Source organism: Lineus longissimus, chromosome 4 (genome assembly GCF_910592395.1).
Source record: "Lineus longissimus chromosome 4, tnLinLong1.2, whole genome shotgun sequence".
Taxonomy (NCBI): domain Eukaryota; kingdom Metazoa; phylum Nemertea; class Pilidiophora; order Heteronemertea; family Lineidae; genus Lineus; species Lineus longissimus.
In genome coordinates this window covers 24,724,523-24,742,466 of record NC_088311.1, presented here as the reverse complement: position 1 = coordinate 24,742,466, position 17,944 = coordinate 24,724,523, and the positions used below count along the sequence as shown (strand labels likewise).

At 41.7% G+C, this 17,944-nt stretch overlaps 1 protein-coding gene across 1 annotated transcript in view; it reads left to right on the top strand.

Annotated features, from left to right (window-relative positions):
• The first annotated feature begins 2,172 nt into the window (after window positions 1-2,172).
• The window catches only part of LOC135487050 (receptor-type tyrosine-protein phosphatase mu-like), a 21,145-nt gene continuing 5,373 nt past the window's right edge, over window positions 2,173-17,944 (top strand). Inside the window, exons 1-23 of the mRNA XM_064770368.1 lie at window positions 2,173-2,282; window positions 5,870-6,022; window positions 6,461-6,742; window positions 7,117-7,260; window positions 7,884-8,018; window positions 8,361-8,612; window positions 8,756-8,980; window positions 9,285-9,425; window positions 9,661-9,990; window positions 10,425-10,519; window positions 11,614-11,836; window positions 12,100-12,411; window positions 12,887-13,183; window positions 13,419-13,642; window positions 14,001-14,070; window positions 14,549-14,655; window positions 14,824-15,028; window positions 15,237-15,345; window positions 15,697-15,964; window positions 16,454-16,496; window positions 16,891-16,999; window positions 17,267-17,364; window positions 17,650-17,867. Of these exons, the coding sequence (XP_064626438.1) occupies window positions 2,186-2,282; window positions 5,870-6,022; window positions 6,461-6,742; window positions 7,117-7,260; window positions 7,884-8,018; window positions 8,361-8,612; window positions 8,756-8,980; window positions 9,285-9,425; window positions 9,661-9,990; window positions 10,425-10,519; window positions 11,614-11,836; window positions 12,100-12,411; window positions 12,887-13,183; window positions 13,419-13,642; window positions 14,001-14,070; window positions 14,549-14,655; window positions 14,824-15,028; window positions 15,237-15,345; window positions 15,697-15,964; window positions 16,454-16,496; window positions 16,891-16,999; window positions 17,267-17,364; window positions 17,650-17,867 (4,137 nt within the window). The 5' untranslated portion in view covers window positions 2,173-2,185. The remainder of the gene's footprint in view (window positions 2,283-5,869; window positions 6,023-6,460; window positions 6,743-7,116; window positions 7,261-7,883; window positions 8,019-8,360; window positions 8,613-8,755; window positions 8,981-9,284; window positions 9,426-9,660; window positions 9,991-10,424; window positions 10,520-11,613; window positions 11,837-12,099; window positions 12,412-12,886; window positions 13,184-13,418; window positions 13,643-14,000; window positions 14,071-14,548; window positions 14,656-14,823; window positions 15,029-15,236; window positions 15,346-15,696; window positions 15,965-16,453; window positions 16,497-16,890; window positions 17,000-17,266; window positions 17,365-17,649; window positions 17,868-17,944) is intronic.

The following is a 17,944-nucleotide window of genomic DNA, read 5'->3' as shown; positions in this document are numbered from 1 at the left end:
TAACGTTTGATTGGCCTTTTTTAAAGTTTTTTTAAAAATCGAGGCCAGCAGGGTCAGAGTCAACCAATCAATTGTTTTGAATGGCTCCGGCAGGGTTAAAAGAAATAGATGTTGGCGCCGATGATGTCAGCAAGAAGCGAACTTCCACCCCACCCGTGAGATTTGCTCTCGTCACGTCATGAGCACATTCAGGTTGCACTGAAGTGCCATCACCACTTTCAGATACCCAAATGCATCTAGTTTCTTTATTTGATGTGAAAACATGGGGTCATCTCGGCTATTTATTCGCTATATGGCATCTAAGTACAAGTGGTTTTCAATATCCTCCGCGTCTCATTAAGACGTAGGGGTATAAAAAGCCTGAGGTTTAGGACACCCTTTGACTAATTCTGATTGGAAAAGTCACGATCCGACACTAATACTTGTGTGCCCCAGTGTATCCTCGAAAATACCAACTGCCGATTCGAACAACCATCCTCGGTAGTACTCGCGAACGCCCGGAATCAGTACGTGCTGCAGTTTGAAAAGTTTGGGTGCGGGGTATGATAATGATTATAATGAAAATGTTTACATCTGTACATGCATGATTAGATAACAAGACAAGGAAAAAGAAAATAAATTCGGCAGATTCACCGGGGGTCGAACCCGTGACCTGCCGATCCACAGTCAAACACCTTCAGCGCTGAACCGTCAAAGCTTTCATATTGAAATGGAGATTTTATTCGCCTCTTATATGCGGTATGCAAACGAGCGCGCCACAATAGTGACAAGGTCGCGCAGGTGGCAAAGTGATTCGCCGAAATAGTTCCAAGTAATCGTATATTGCGATAGTTGTTAAGATTTTTCTCAACATATTGCATTTATAAACCTCAGTGATATAAAAGATTATCATTGCAGTTGCTTTAACGTTTGATTGGCCTTTTTTAAAGTTTTTTTAAAAATCGAGGCCAGCAGGGTCAGAGTCAACCAATCAATTGTTTTGAATGGCTCCGGCAGGGTTAAAAGAAATAGATGTTGGCGCCGATGATGTCAGCAAGAAGCGAACTTCCACCCCACCCGTGAGATTTGCTCTCGTCACGTCATGAGCACATTCAGGTTGCACTGAAGTGCCATCACCACTTTCAGATACCCAAATGCATCTAGTTTCTTTATTTGATGTGAAAACATGGGGTCATCTCGGCTATTTATTCGCTATATGGCATCTAAGTACAAGTGGTTTTCAATATCCTCCGCGTCTCATTAAGACGTAGGGGTATAAAAAGCCTGAGGTTTAGGACACCCTTTGACTAATTCTGATTGGAAAAGTCACGATCCGACACTAATACTTGTGTGCCCCAGTGTATCCTCGAAAATACCAACTGCCGATTCGAACAACCATCCACGGTAGTACTCGCGAACGCCAGGAATCAGTACGTGCTGCAGTTTGAAAAGTTTGGGTGCGGGGTATGATAATGATTATAATGAAAATGTTTACATCTGTACATGCATGATTAGATAACAAGACAAGGAAAAAGAAAAAAGAAAAAAAATTCGGCAGATTCACCGGGGGTCGAACCCGTGACCTGCCGATCCACAGTCAAACACCTTCAGCGCTGAACCGTCAAAGCTTTCATATTGAAATGGAGATTTTATTCGCCTCTTATATGCGGTATGCAAACGAGCGCGCCACAATAGTGACAAGGTCGCGCAGGTGGCAAAGTGATTCGCCGAAATAGTTCCAAGTAATCGTATATTGCGATAGTTGTTAAGATTTTTCTCAACATATTGCATTTATAAACCTCAGTGATATAAAAGATTATCATTGCAGTTGCTTTAACGTTTGATTGGCCTTTTTTTAAGTTTTTTTAAAATCGAGGCCAGCAGGGTCAGAGTCAACCAATCAATTGTTTTGAATGGCTCCGGCAGGGTCAAAAGAAATAGATGTTGGCGCCGATGATGTCAGCAAGAAGCGAACTTCCACCCCACCCGTACTTGTCCGCAGAATATGAGCGTTTTTGTCTTTGTTTCTGTTTGTTTGCCATGGTTGTGCCTATAATGTCCTGATCTGGTGTGAACAAAGCCTTCAGTAATCCACCTAATACATGGTTTCAACTTATTTTTGAGATGCCCCCTTATCAGCTACAGCGGTAGCCAGGTCACAGGCAACATGAGTCATGGGTTTTGAGTTGGTAGATAGAATTGAGAAATGGCAGAACGGAGTGACGGTGGTCGGAGTTTACTTACTACAAGGCTATTGTTAATTAGCCTTTCGTGCTTTGGATTCTATTGTTCGGCTGCTGTTGGTGAGTTCTGTCGGCGGGTTATTCAATTTGGAATAAATGATGGTGAAAGTGGTAGAAATGGAAGATGAGTGAAAAGTTGGACCTGTTTTCAAAACTACTGCTCATCATGTACTTGGATACATTGTAGATGCATGTTGTTCTATTAGATGTGTTTAGCCTCTGTCTATAGATATATGAGACAGTCTGTCTCACATCTCGTCATCTGATTGACGTCTATCTTTATACTAGTATATAAGCCTATATTTGTCTATCCAGTCTCCTTTTTGGCTTTTGTCTGTCGTGTCTTGGCCTTCGTTAACCCTTTAACTGCAGAATTAATTCTTTTCTTCAATTCTTTATTTTCCTATAACCTGTTTTTAGAAGACTGTAGCTCGAAACGGAGCAGAGAAGAGTTAGATTACTAGAAACCACCATAGAAACGATCTGCTACCTGCACGCGCCATCTATCAGTGGGAGGGAAAACTGTGTAGCTGACGATCTTTTCAATGAAACTCAATGAATAACGCATAGGCGCTCGTCGCAATTCTGCAACGGTGGCAGTTAAAGGGTTAACCCTATCTTACCCAACCCTAACCCTCCTACAAGCACCTGTGGTAATATATCATCATCATCATCATAGATTTCAGGCTTGAAAATTTTCAGAACATTGTTCAGCTTTTGGCCAAACCAGCTTGATGATTCTCATAATTATGTGACCCATCATAGGCCTTAACTAAGTGCTTGTTCATGCTCTTAGCTTGGTATGTTGGGAAGAACTGGATGCTCATTTCACTTTTGTCTGCCTTTCTGAAATCTTAGTTCATCAATTTCTTCCATTGTATCTCCTGGTGTCATTTGGGCTCATCATCTGTGCGACATGCTCTTCATCTTACTTGCTGTGACTGGTGACATATTTCATGCATGTAGCGGTAAGCTGAGGACTATCTTAGTTCAGTGCATGTGATCTCCTGCTTGGCTTCTGCTGGCTGACACAGATTCTCTGCTGACAAATAATAGGTGCCATTATTCACCAGTTTGGGTCATGGTGTCAATTTCAAGGCTATTAGGAAAGGCATTCATGTTTATGGTTCATGAAGTGTTTATTGTGTGGCCCGTCAGCCTGCCATCATTATCATCCTGGCTCTTGGTAACTGAAAGACTATCAGGGTTGACAGCAGAATACTGCATGAGGACCTCATTGACAACCACCACTCAACAGCACTGGGCACTCCTAGCAAATCTCAGTAGAATTGGCATTCACTTCATTTTGAAGCAGTTCTGATTCCATTGTAATTGCTTTAGGATTTCAAGTTCTAGCCCAAATGATTGTGCCTATGGTCAACCCTTAATTGGATCCATGGTTTCTCTAGATTGTGGATGGAGTCTGGAGCTGTGAAGTTAATTAAGAAGCTGAAACAAACAATCTGTTTCCAATATGACTCAAATGGTCTGATGTTTTTAAACATCTCTGCCTTGGCATGTTTGATGTTCTGCATGATTTAGTCCAGATACAGGTTGTGGCATCTTTCTGGAGTGAGTGGTTGGCCTACTTTGTGTGCACTCAGGTTGCTAGACACAACTTTAACCATTTCCTAGCTAAATGCATACCATAAAATTACACCTTATGTGGTGTAAAATGGAAATCTAAAGTGTTAAGAATGAAAGCCTCCCCTGCGCTTGCAGGTCTATGAAGCCATTGATCACCAAGAACTATGTTCATTTGAACTAACACACCTTGTGGAAGTAGTAGTGGAACCATTCATCTGAAACAAATCAACTTGGTCTTCGCGTTTCTCTGGTCATCATTATGATATTGCAGTACTGTTTCAATTTGAAAAATATTATACAAGAGTATTGGGATGTTCATACTTTGATGACCCACTTCCTTTGTCACTCATTACTTGGTCACAACTTTTGTTTTGAAATGCCAAATGTCAGAATAAGCTGTAAAACTTTCATGAGCAACCATCATGTGATTATTTAGCATGGGTGAAAGCTTATTATCAAAAGATTGACCCTGAGTTGAGTCAAACCTAGCAAGGTGGGGTCAAACACTACTGGAAGAATAAACAATTGATTTGTTTAGAAATGAACATCATGAACCTAGCATCGGGTTAGGAAGAGGATCACATCACTTTATAGAGGCATCCATAAAAGTCTACAGTGCGGTCACGTTATTTTTACATGTATTTTGCTATTCCCTCTTGTCAGGTGAGCACACAGTCCCACATCAGCCCTCTGGTACTATTGTGGTCTATTTGGCAGAATAATGCTGTGTTGACAACTTGCAGTAATGCCTCCTGTGACTTGTAGATTCCCCAGACTGGTGTGGTTTACTGTAATTGAGCCATGAATCGTGAGGAATTACAGTATTGTGGGATTTTCTTCCATAGTATCATCAGGAGATCATGCATTACTCACTTTTATTGGCCAAGAATGGAGCTAGATGCAAACCAATAGACCATTTATAAGGTTAACCCACTGTTACATCACTAGTTTGCAAATGTTTATAGTTGATCTCATGAGAATTCAAGGTTCCTAGAGGATTCATTGTCCTAATTGGGCATCTCACAAACAAGCAAAATATTTTCATATGCGGTGTTTGAGTGAAGGAGTGGATAAGTTTATTATCAGTGTCCGATTAGACCTCTACCTTGACTTGAACCATTTCTATTTCTTATCCTCATATTTCAAGGTTTCACTTCCTAGCTATCCATCATCACCTCTGATTTCTGCTCATATCCACAGAGTTACCTGCCTTGTATGTGATCTCCACTGTCCTGTTGAATATCAGGGATACAGGCCCATCAGCGAAGATACACACCTCTGACTTGATATTTTTTGTGGATTATAAAGCTTCAAGGGAGAGTTCTGAATGCAACACTGCATCTTGTTCGGTGGACCCCGTTATTTGAAAGAAGCATTACTCTGTGGCACGCTTCTGCTCCTGTTCGCTCAAGAGATAAATTGCATTCTATGGACGTCATTTCTATCACATAAATATGTGACATTCAGCTTGTAACAAAAACACATAGTAATTACTGTGCAGATCATTGTCATTGTTGCATATCACCATGGGATCATGGCCATTAAATACCCAACTAATTTGAATATCTGATCTGACTGTGATATTGCTGAACTTGTTGGATATGCAGTGGAACCTCCCTTAACGTACACACCTCTCTATTAAGGACAACCTCTCTATTAAGGACACTAGCTTTGGTCCCAAATTGGTTGTTTTCATTCAATTTGACCTCTCTACTAAGGACACCTCTCTATTAAGGACAGAACTTGTCAGTCCAGAGGGGGTCCTTAATAGAGATCTACTGTATATCCGACAAGAACATCATGCGTCTAATCATAATGTGAATAACTCAGTTGAAGATGAAAGGAAAGTGGATCCTGTGGTGATGCCAGCCTGGAGTCCTGTAGAGATGCATTGGTAATGGGAACGATTTCTCAGAATAAGTAACAATAATACTAAACTTATACCAAAGTAAGCCCAGAGAAAGTGTTTAGTGTGATGTGTTGAGGTGTATATTTTCTGGCTTGCTTGAAGAGTGCGAGTTTCCATTTCAAGATTTTATCTCACAATGTTTTGTTTGCAGAAGGTGACCACCCTTGTAGTCAAGATGGCTTCTTTGGAAGGTCATGCCATTTCAAGTGCAACTGTAAAAGAGCCGCAAGCTGTGATAAGACAACTGGAATTTGTCCATCAGGAGAATGTGCTGGGGATTCCTGGGGTGATCATTGTCTGCTAAGTAAGTATTAAAGTATCTCTACTCATCCTTTAACAAACATAAAGCCTTATGGACTCTCATTCCATGGGTTGTGGGTTAGAATCTGGACTGCTTGTCACTTTGTCCTTCACTGGTGAGCATTGTATGAGTTCCTCCTTGATACCCAAGCTGCCTCTCCAGAGATAATTTTTAACACTGGTTGTACTATTTACAGTGGATATAAAGAAAGCCACCTCAGTTTTGGTATTTCCGACAGTGTGTTATGAAACATAATAGTTATAGTGGCTTTTATAGTTTGCTGCCCAATACAATGACCTTTGCAAGGTGTAGCTTAATTTGGTGAATTAAAATGGTTTGAGAGGCGCACCTGCTTTAGTTTGCTGCGGTAAGAATGGAGCTCGGCCGTCAGCTAGGCATTTTGAGTCTCTACTTTGATGAAAGTTGTTTTTTTCATTTCAGGCTCTTCCTGCAGTTACAATGATGAGAAGATCTGTGTTGTTGGTGGCGTGGCTGGCACATGTACTGGATTGGCTTATCTTGGGAAAATGAGCCAATCTGTAAACGGTAATTGCCACCCGTGGAAATACCATGGAAACTATCCTGATTCTGATTTCAGACACTTAGATGGCACTCGTTCTGATGCCAAGAAGTACTGTCGAAACCCAAAGACAGATGATGCTAATAAACCTTGGTGTTATACAACATCTGGGGGTTGGAAATATTGCAGTGTCGGAGATTGTGGTAAGTTGTCCCCTTACTACATCAAGATTTAATGTACTCAAAATATCGGGCGACATCTTATCCTTGCTCTCTGAGGGATGGATATGTTCAGCTACCAGTGTAATTTTCAACGGACAGTCAACATAATACACAGGCAAAAGTGTCCATCCTTGGATCGATGACGGGGTTCATCCATGGGGCTGTGATGGAGAATCCCTGTCATAGGTCCTTGAATGGAGTGTTGTTGATTAATCCCTGTCATAGATCCAGCATTTAACACAATTCATCATGATACCACACCATTGTGAATGTCAGACCTAAATAAAGCCATTGCTATTCCCAATGGTCTACAGTGGGCCTGATTTCTCTTTCATTTTGTCTTTTCTCCTCACCAGCTTGCCCGAGATATCGCTTTGGAGAAAACTGCGACAGCGAGTGCTTATGTTATGATGTTGATGAAGTGTGCGATAGCAGGAGCGGAGTTTGCCCAAGGAGTGGTCACTGCTGGAAGGGTGTTACTGGTACTCACTGCAAAACTAGTAAGTCAGAATTCTAAACCAGATGGCAGTGGAACCTCCTTTGAGTGAACTGCTCTGTTAGCAGGTAACCCTCCATCTTGGCACCAGTTGTTTTCAGTATACTCCGCATCTCGATATTTCATCAAACAAATTTGTATACGACATAGGAGTAAAAAAAGTCTGATCTCAGGATGGTAACCCTCTTGAAGAATGGATTGATCATTTTTACTCAGTTTAGGAAACATCTGTAACCACGACAAAGTAGGAACCACATTTGTGACCCGTCACAGCAAAACTAGGTGCATGTCGCTCTCAGCTTAGCAGGTTGAGCAAACTGGTTGTTCATTTCACTATTGTCTACCTTTTGTGAAATCAGAGTACATCATTTTCTTTCGTTATCTCCTGGTGTCAGGCTCATCTTCTGTGCAACAAGCACCTGGTTTTGCTGTGACGGGTCAAATTTCTAAGTCCCAAGTATCTTGGTCCCGGAGAATGCACGCCTTGATACATTTGGTTTCACATGTTTTTCATAGCAGATGAGAGAGCAGGTTATTCCTTTCACTGAGTCAGAAATTGAGGAGAGATACAAGCATCAACGTTTATGCATTGATTACGCCAAGTTACAAACTCTCTTCTTACTTCAGGTTGTCAAGATGGTAAATTTGGTATCAACTGTGAATACACGTGCCGCTGCCGGGCTGGTGCGGTCTGTCACAAAACGACTGGAAAATGTCCTAACGAGTGTGATTACGGATGGAGTGGAGAAGCTTGTCAGATAGGTATGCAGTTGTCATGGCAATGCCTCATTCAGTCATGAGAATGGCTGGGCTGTTCTTGCTTGCTTTGGCATACAGATACAGGCACTAAAGATCTAGTTGAACATCACATTTAGAGGATAGCAGTCGGAGTGAAGCAGCTTGTCCAAGGTCACAAGTGTAGTTAACCCCTTTTAAACCACTGGATCTGAGTAGAGTAGCCCTCAGTATGCAACCATATGGTGTGTCAATTACATTTTAGCAAAAAGATAAAATGCACCTATGGATTTCATCTTTCCTTTCCAATTCTTTCTAACTTTTAGTCACCAGTAACCTCATGGTTGTGTTTTCAACTTTTGTTTCTAGGAAATGGAGCTCTGGGAAAAACTGCTGAGCAGAGTTCCACATACGTTCAGATGTCTCCAACCTATAAATCATTTGATGCCAGCAGAGCAGTCGACAACAACACTGACCCTGACTTGTCAAATGGCCATTGCTCCCATACAAAAACCATGGATAAGCCATGGTGGAGGGTGGACCTGAGTTACCCCCATGTCCTCTTCAGCCTTACTATCTTCAACAGAGATTGCTCACAGTGCGGAGGACCTAATACACCAGGTAAGATTGGGAGATGCTCAAGGTTTTGATACGATATGATCATCAAAGATTGATCCCACCTGAATGCATCCATGGATAGAAGGACTTGAAATTAGGGACTTTGTTTTGGCAATTAAGTCACATGTGATTTTCCTTCTTTCAAGAAACTCGATTGAAAGAAATAAAGATCTGGATGACTGATAGAAGAATTACATATCCCACCGATGATGACCTGTGTTACTTCCTGGCGGGGAGCATTCCAGATGCCGGCAGTCAGATGATACAGTGTACGAAGCCTGTGATTGGACGATATCTTTTCATTCAACTACAGTATGACAATGCCATCCTGGACTTCTGTGAAGTGAAGATTCATGCTTATCAATACAAAGGTAATGAACAAACATCAGAAGACATTGCCTCATCACACGCATTGTCACCGTTTAGGTCAATATGGCAATAATATGTCGTCTGGCGTGAGACATTTCTGGAAATCTGAAGCTCATGATAAAAACGTCATTATTATCAGACATACTGTTAAAACTGTTATCGCCGTCCTATTGTAGCATTGAAAACTTTTGGCTCTCGACAGTGGCCATTATCTACAGGCAAATGACGGCAGCAAAAGGACACATGGAATCACTGAATGAGGATAATGATATGATATTTGATTTTGATATTTCTCTCCTATTTCAGCTTGTCCGTACCTCGAACATGGACCAAACTGTAACCTGAAGTGTCAGTGTCAAGATGTGACTGAGAAGTGTGACATCATCACGGGGAGGTGTTCAATGTCTGGCTGCAACGACCAGTATACAGGAGAAAACTGCCAGATTGGTAGGTTATGACTTCATCATTTTTTTGGCCGACATTGTCACCATTCAATCGGCGCCGAATCAACGCCAGATAATTTCTTCCCTGAGTTCAAACCTTTCGATAAGCTGATCATATACACCTTCATCCTCGCTGCTACTAGAACCTGAGCCCCGAACAACTTTGGTCTTTAAGAAGATGGAATGGTCACAATCGTCCGAACTTTTCACCGAATGGTAATTTGAATCTAAATTTTCAGAGTTACCCAGCATGAAGAGACCGCCAACCCGACTCAACTATACAAGGAACTCCATCACTGTTGCTTGGCCTGTTTGGCAGCAAGAAATGGACAATGGCAAAGGTCCTGTTACCAAATATAAGCTACAGTATGCTGAAAGTGGCACATCATCTTGGACGGATGCAGGGATTTTCTCAAACAATTTTGATTTCACTGTGACTGGATTAGACTCGTTTACATTCTATGATTTTCGGATAATCCTTGGTTGGCAAGGCGATAGTGCAACAAGTGTTTTATTTGGACCGGAGCCTGGCGTGGGAGCTGTTGGAACCAGTCGGACAAGCTGCATAGGTTGGTATCGTTTCACTTTGATTGAAGATGTTTTATAACTACTGGTGTAATCAAAAGATATCTTTTTGTTGCCAAGTAAGAGACAAAGAGAGCATAAAGTGTCACCTTCTCAACCTCATGATGTTTGGCATCAAAGACAATTTCAGAGGTACAGTCAGTCGCCCCACTCTGGCAGATTGAAACTATTATTGTGTCAACGTTCCCATCTCTATAGGGCCTAACTGAGTTAGTTTCCTTGGCCTAGCGGTATAGTAATCTCATTTGGTAAACTTTGAGACAGTAGAGAGGTTGAATCAAAGTTGTGGTTAGACGACTATAATTCACTCTCAAATTTGTAAACGGAGTGGGAGTCGTGAGTAACCTGCAACTTCTGTATTGCCATATTGCATGTTTGGTAGTCCAATTGGTGTCGCTAATTCCGCGAGTCTTTTCAGAGCCCAGTCTGGGACCAAATATCACATCTCACCGAGGTAGTATTGAGGACATGTCGGTTTGGCCATCGAAGATAACTGTGGAGTTGAAATGGGACGTAAGTTTTTTGGGGGCTGATGATGTTTCTTCATTTTGAGCAGAAAAAAAAAATGAAAAAAACATTTGGACTTAGAAATTTTTTCATCCTTCAGAGTTGAATTTTTTCATAAGTTCAAAATTCTGAAAAATTTGGTGGGTTAATTGGAGATGCGGTCACGACCGATTACGGCAATTAGGCCCTTTGGTCGGATTAGGGGGGTGAATTTGGTTATTGAGACCAGTGGTCGTGGTCTGGGTACCGGGGTGGTCGTGTTACGGGGGGCCTTGTAATGGTAATTAGAGAGGAAACCATTAGGGACCGGCGATTCTTGGTCGTCATAGCGGGGTGGTCGCCGACCAGGGTTCCACTGTATGTCACATTAAACTTCAATTCTGTCACGACGAAAAATTCGGTTTTGTGTATGACATGAGTTAAAGTCTATAATTACCCCAAATACCAGTAGCTGTTAGTGAAATAGCTACCAAATCATTAAGGTCTGCAGGTTGACTCCTCATTGATAATGTAAACAAATAAGTGTGGCTGAAGATGTTATCTGGGGAAATGAAAATGGTGTATGTTTTGTCTGTAAACAGTCAAGGGAATTTAACATTCAGAGGCGCAGACAGTGTGTTTGGGTAGGGGAGGTGAAGCTGCTTGTTTAGTGCACCTATATGACTCATTAACCCTTTGAGGTAAAACGTTATTATAAAGTTACTGTGGTCAACATCTTCTCCAAGTCTTGATTGAAGTTCAGATGTAGTAGATACAGGGTAGTTGTGATACAAATGTGTCAGTAGACAAATCAAAGCCTATAGCCCTTGGTCTGCTAAAATTGTTGTCCTTTCCTCTGATATATGTGACCAGCCATCCTGAAGATAGTTGACACTGCAACTTGGCCTGTCATCCACCATATGTGCATGGCCATGCTCGTTCCAAGATGTTAGACACTTAACACTTTACTCCAAGGCCAACAGTCCCAGGCTACAATCAGTGATTGTGTATGGCAGGGTCATCAGTCAGCAGTCCCTCTGTTCCTTGTCTACAAATAAAACATATAATTGCATCGTTCTTAGGCTTGATTTACAGTCGATATCATGTGCATTTCATTTTAGGCAATCCCATTGGTAAGCCTCAACTGTAGAAGTCTCAAGGCATACATTGTTTACTATTATAACGAAGGGAGCACTGAATGGTTACAGGATTCTACCAAGGATACGAACATCAAGTTAACTGGTCTTGCTGCGAATATGGGATACAAGATAGTTGTAGGAGTCGTGAATGCAGAGGGCTACCAGACGAATGGGACGGTGAAAGGGATCAAGACATTGGAAGGAAGTGAGTAAAACTTCTATCGTTCTATCACTTTGGATACTAGATACTAGCTGTTCTATGGCAGGATGATGCTGCAGTCTCAGCCTGCTACGTTGAGTTAGACACTGTCAGATAATAAGACAGTGTAAGGGTTATGAGTGTCAGGGAGGTTACCAGACAATAGGACAGATCATTCATGTTCACTGGAACCTTCCTCTGCCAGCAGGACACCCCTCATTTAGGCTTAACTACTTCACTTATCAATTTCTTTCTTTTCCATCATTCAGGACCAGGCAATGTGAGCAGCCTTCACGTGGAAAAACTACCAAACAGCGAACTGAAAGTAACGTGGCAGAAACCGCAGCAGTCATACGGTACCATCAAGGGCTATCACATCCAGTGGCAGCAAGTGGCTTATGGCATGTGTAAAAATGTAACTGGAGCTGGCACTATTTTGCATCTCTCTGAATCGACGTTTTCACACAAAGTGGAATGGATAGATGTCTGCCCGTATTGTAGGTATAGGATTAAAGTGTTTGCTGAAACTAGTGGAGGAAACGGTACGGAGGTTGAAGTGCAGGAATTCACATCTCCAGGAGGTAGGAGCCTTTCTCAGTATTTCTTAAGAACACCTTTCTCCTTGTCATCAATCATATTTAGTCCAACTCCAAGTATCTTTAACATTTCTTTTTATAATAAAAAAAATGCTTCTGAGACAAGCCCAACTCGCGGGTCTGATATTTGGCAAGTAAATTCACTTTGATTGGCATGTCCTTTGACGGTACAAGATTGTTTATGATTGCCTATACCTGATGCCTGTGTGAGTGGCAATCACAGGACCATATCAAAGGGAGAAACATGAGTAGTCTGTGATATCCAAATAATCAAGAATGAGCAACTGAAGAGGGGAAGTGTAGATAAGTTGTGCCAGGACAGGAGTCAAACAACAAGGATACCAATATGAAAGAGGAGGTTAAGTGAAGACAATATCACAACCATCAACACCTAGGTCTGCTCCATTCCAAAGTGCACATTCTGATGTGAAGGTTACCCAACATTTTCCATTTATTTCAGTACCGATGAGGAAGCCACATGTGGTTACAGGAAGGCTCACCTCGAGAAGTATTAGTATCAAATGGTGGGAGTACCCGTGTGAGGATCGTAATGGACCTAACGGATCATACAGTATACAGCTAAACAACTTAGATAGTAACAATGTGAGAACCTTGGATCCGATACCACTTGGTAATGTTTATCAGAAGGTCGTAACTGGACTTATCCCTTATACAAGATATTCTTTGGTGTTTATGTTTGTCAACAGCGAGGGAGCCAGTCCAAATGAAACGTTTGAGTTTCGGACTCGTGAAGAAGGTGAGTGTGAATAAAGAAGGTATAATGCAGTCTCCAGTCCCTATCTCTACCCTGGGCCATGTCCAAGATTTCAGTTCTTTTCAAAAGTTAGTCCTACTGTAAATGGAGAATACAATAACCCCCTGCTCAAAACTTACCAGATATATTACTCCAATCGTAGCTAAGAGAAAGACCTGTCATGAACTTCTCAGGCGTCGCAGGATGTTTTCAGCAAGTTGACACTTTTCCCTTGCAGTTCCTCCTCCACCGAGACTTGAAAAGCTCGCCATCTCTCCAGACTCCATCACGGTTGCATGGTATCCCCCTGATCCTCCGTTTGGCAAGATCCTGGAGTTCCAACTGCGTTACTGGGAACAGACAGACTATAACGAAACGAAGAATCTTCTCACAATTTCCAATGGTGTAGAGGGGCGTAAAATATTTGATGATTTGACCACCGATGTCACATATGTCTTTATGGTATGTATGTTTCTTTATAAAATCAAAAGTGGGATGAAAGTGAGGGTGGGAGGTCGTGGCTTATTAATGGTTCTGTTGATAGCCATGCTGAGTTCAACTCATGGAATCACCAAGACTTGAAAGTTTGTTTCCTTGAGCAAGGCACCTAACACTTGATGTATGGAGGGGTTACATTCCTTATCAGCCTGACAGACTGGCATCCAGTCCAGGTGGAGCAATGCTCCTTGTCACTTACTCCTGCAGAACCTTGGATATATGCTGGCCTTTTGAGATGATTGACACTGGGTGAGAGCCCAAGCAGACTGCCTTCTGTCCTTCACCACTGCTGTTAATCACCAGTTCTTGCACTCTCTTCTAGATACAAGCGAAAACCAGCATTGGTTGGGGTAACTGGAGCAAGAAACTGGTATTGCTGACAGAGGAAGACTGTGAGTATCAAATGGGGAAACACTATAGCTGGCAGGCAGTAATGGGGAAACACTAGCTGGCAGGCAGTAATGGGGAAACACTATAGCTGACATGCAGAAATGGGGAAACACTATAGCTGGCATGCAGTAATGGGGAAACACTAGCTGGCATGCAGTAATGGGGAAACACTATAGCTGGCATGCAGTAATGGGGAAACACTATAGCTGGCATGCAGTAATGGGGAAACACTATAGCTGGCATGCAGTAATGGCAAAGGAATAGCATTTACTATTGATGATGTACGGGTAGTCATGACTTTAAGGACGATTCTGAAAATTTGATTGGGTATACCGGGTATGAAGAATCACTCTGCCAGCTTATTGTGTCCCTGGTTTGCACGAATGGAGACACTCTTGCGGTCTGTTGTCAGATCGAAGGCACCCAAGAGGATGGTGTGGCACATTTTTTCATTTCTTCAAATGTCGTTCTTAAATTTAGGGCCTGGAATTCCTGAATACCTCAAAATGAGTGAGAAATCTACGGAGAGTTTTAAGTTGACATGGGCGGCACCTTCAAGACCATCGGTGGTTCTGATTGGTTGTAAGGTGAGTCACAGAATCAAAACTGATGCAGAGACATAGGGAGAGAACCATGTCTATTCTATAGAGTCAAAGACATTTGAAGATTAAAAAGGATGTCATGCCGATCAATATAAGACAGAAGTTATTTCAAGATCAAGACTTAGCCATATCTAATACATTTCTTCATTTCAGATAACATGCAAGCCTGTGTCTTCCTACAACAAAAATATCACAGCCAACGCACTGAAACACCGGAAAGAATACATTCTCAGTGAATGGATAACAACCCAACATGTCTTGGGCTTGAACCAGGCCACCCAGTATAACTGCAGCATCCAGGCTCGAGGCAACAAGGGCTATGGAAAAGCTGCATCCAACTTGTTTTGGACCAGACCAAGTAAGTTTACAAATATTGTATTGTTTTATGAGACTTTTATTGTCTTCTTTGAGATTATGAGACGTTAGTTAGAAAACAATCAAGTGAATAAGAGGCAGGGCCTGGTGGCATTGTATTGCCAAGGTCACTATATCCTCCTGAAGTCACCAAATGTAAGTGTAAACATCTTTGTGATTGACCTTCATAATTGACCTTTGATATGTTTCAGAACTCGAGATGACTGATGAGAAGTTTGTGCAGATCAAGACCCATCAGATGACAGATCATACCATCACCATCAACATACCTCCAGCTGAAACCTTTGCTGCTCCAATCAGGTTAGTCTTTGTGTTGGTTCATCCAGTTCCTAAGGACAGTCTCGTCTTATCCTTCCAAGAGACAACCAAGATATTAGGACAATCCTCGTCATGTGTGGCCTCAATCACACACATCACCTGGGCACCTCTGTCTATTATGTTACTCAAGTCGTCATGTACAATTGTGGGCCAGGCTCTTTGTCGGTTGATGAAGAGAGTGCCAACGTCTCACAGATCTTACATCAGCAATGTTAAGGGAGTCTTTCACCCTGATATGAAAGGAGCAGAACTTTTTCTCGATGTGTTCTGAAATTCAATTATGGCTACAGATATATGGCATCGCCCTTAAAGTTGCTTTGTTTGTCTCTTCAGTTCCTTCTTCGTTGGGGTCGAGGACAAGACAAATCAACGTCAGAAACGGATTGCAACCATAGATAGTTCCACAACAGACAACCTCACTGATTACACCACCGCTAAACAACGTGGCCTCCACCAGTATATAGCAGCCGAACTGGACAAAGGCTACAACGGACCATTCATAATCGGGGATGGAAAGACCTATGGAAAATACACGAATCCCAAGTTGGAAACCGGGCATAAATACAATGTCATATTTGGTGTTGTAAGTGATCTTGATGGGGTGAGTTTTATCTAAGTTTGCTAGAATCAATTTAATTTTTTTCATAAGTTCAAAATTCTGAAAAATTTTCAACATTCATAGTTGAATTTTCAAATTCTGAAAAATTTTCATCATTCATTGTTGAATTTTCAAATTCTGAAAAATGTCGAGTTACTGGGGGCCTTGTAATGGCAATTAGAGAGGAAACCATTCAGGACTGGCGATTCTTGGTCGTCAGAGCGGGGTGGTCGCCGACCAGGGTTCCACTGTAGGGTGTTTTCAAACAATTTGACCTCTGTTATCGTGATACCTCCCTATTAAGCACAGCATTTGTCAGTTCCAAGTATGTCCTTAATAGAGCGGTTCTAAGTGTTTCTTAGGAGGAGAAGGGAGACCCTAGTCTCATCACATGTGGTTCTCCTTTTGAGAGACAAGAGATGTGGTAGCAATCATTAGGTGGTAGCAATTCAATAGCTCTATGAAGCCATGTAAATGCTCTTGTTCTTTCAGGAAAAGGTGATGAAATTTGCAAAAACATCTGATCAAGTTACAGGTAAAGATGCATACAGATTATGTATTCTACCAACTGTTTGTGTACAATTTCTGATGCATTCTGGATGTGCCATCTTACACTGAACACAGCTGTACATAACGTTACATTGCAAAGATCATCAATCATTCATGCTGCAAATTGTCTGTTTGTTTTAGTAATTATTTTGTCAACAATGCTTGGGATGTTACCACACGTGTATAATGTTATGGTGATTAAAAACAAGAAACAAAGCAGCAGGTAGACACCAGTGGAATATACTTGAAAAGACACAACAATCTTTTTCTTTTGTTCTGGTAGTTGTTTACAAGATGCCATCTGGTACCCGTGAGTATGACATTGAAGTATCTGTCGTCTTTAACATTATTATGAAATATGGTTATATGTTTTGTTCCAGTGATCCAGTATAAGTCACCGTCTGGTAGCCCTGTGGTGTATATTGTTGTTGCTGTTGTCTTGATCATACTGTTGATCTTCGTGGCCTTGGGTGCTGCATTCTTCATCAGGTAATATCATGCTCTTCCTGGTTTCGTGAAATATTGTACATTGCTTTATTTTCAGTGTTTTGTGAGTGTGATTGAAACCATTGAATGTATCGTAAGGTTAGTTTCTAGGCAAGAGATCTTTATAAGTTAGTTGAATCACACACAAGCAAGTTCTATTGCTTTAAAGGCATGCAGCAAAAATCACTTGTCTATAGGGAGTCATTGCAGCTACCTGCGACAAGAATCGATTATCTACATATGTTGCGTAATCACCTTATATGGTTTCAGGCGGCGCCGTCTGAAATACATGTGCAAGTCAGAGAGTTTGACCGATGTGAAAAAGATGGGTCCGGAAGAGATGAAAGTAATCAATGGAGTTGCTAATCGTAAGGTCACAAATGTTTATGATTTAGCTGTTAGACTGGGTCTATTTTGAAAAAAATTTAAAAAACGATCAGGTCAACCATGGCACCAGAACATGCTTATCAAGGGCTGTCAGTGAATCATGTCAATATTACTAATGGAACCAGTGTATGGTGTCCATCAAGAGCTTCCCAATGAATGGTCATGTCAATAGGTTTTTTCAACAAAAGGTTTACTGATGGTACTATCATAAAGTGCTTTCCAATGAATGGTGATAGATTAACAAAAGGTACTATCATTCATTACAGCTGCTTTGATTGCCGTCCCCCCAGCTACGGAGGCTACAGCCAGCTGTGAAGATCTGATCGCCCAAACCAGGCTTGACGCCTCTGATGGAGATCTCTACGAGAACGTGCCAGCCAGGCGTAGCCAACCCAAGTCTCATGCCATACTCCTTGATGACATCTTATCGTTTGTTGCGGCCATGAAGAAGGAGAACTGTAGCGGCTTCAAAGCAGAGTATCTGGTACGTCAATACTTCTTTGAGGACTTTGAATTAATTCCACGATCGGCGGAAGTTGGAACAAATTTTCCACCCATGAG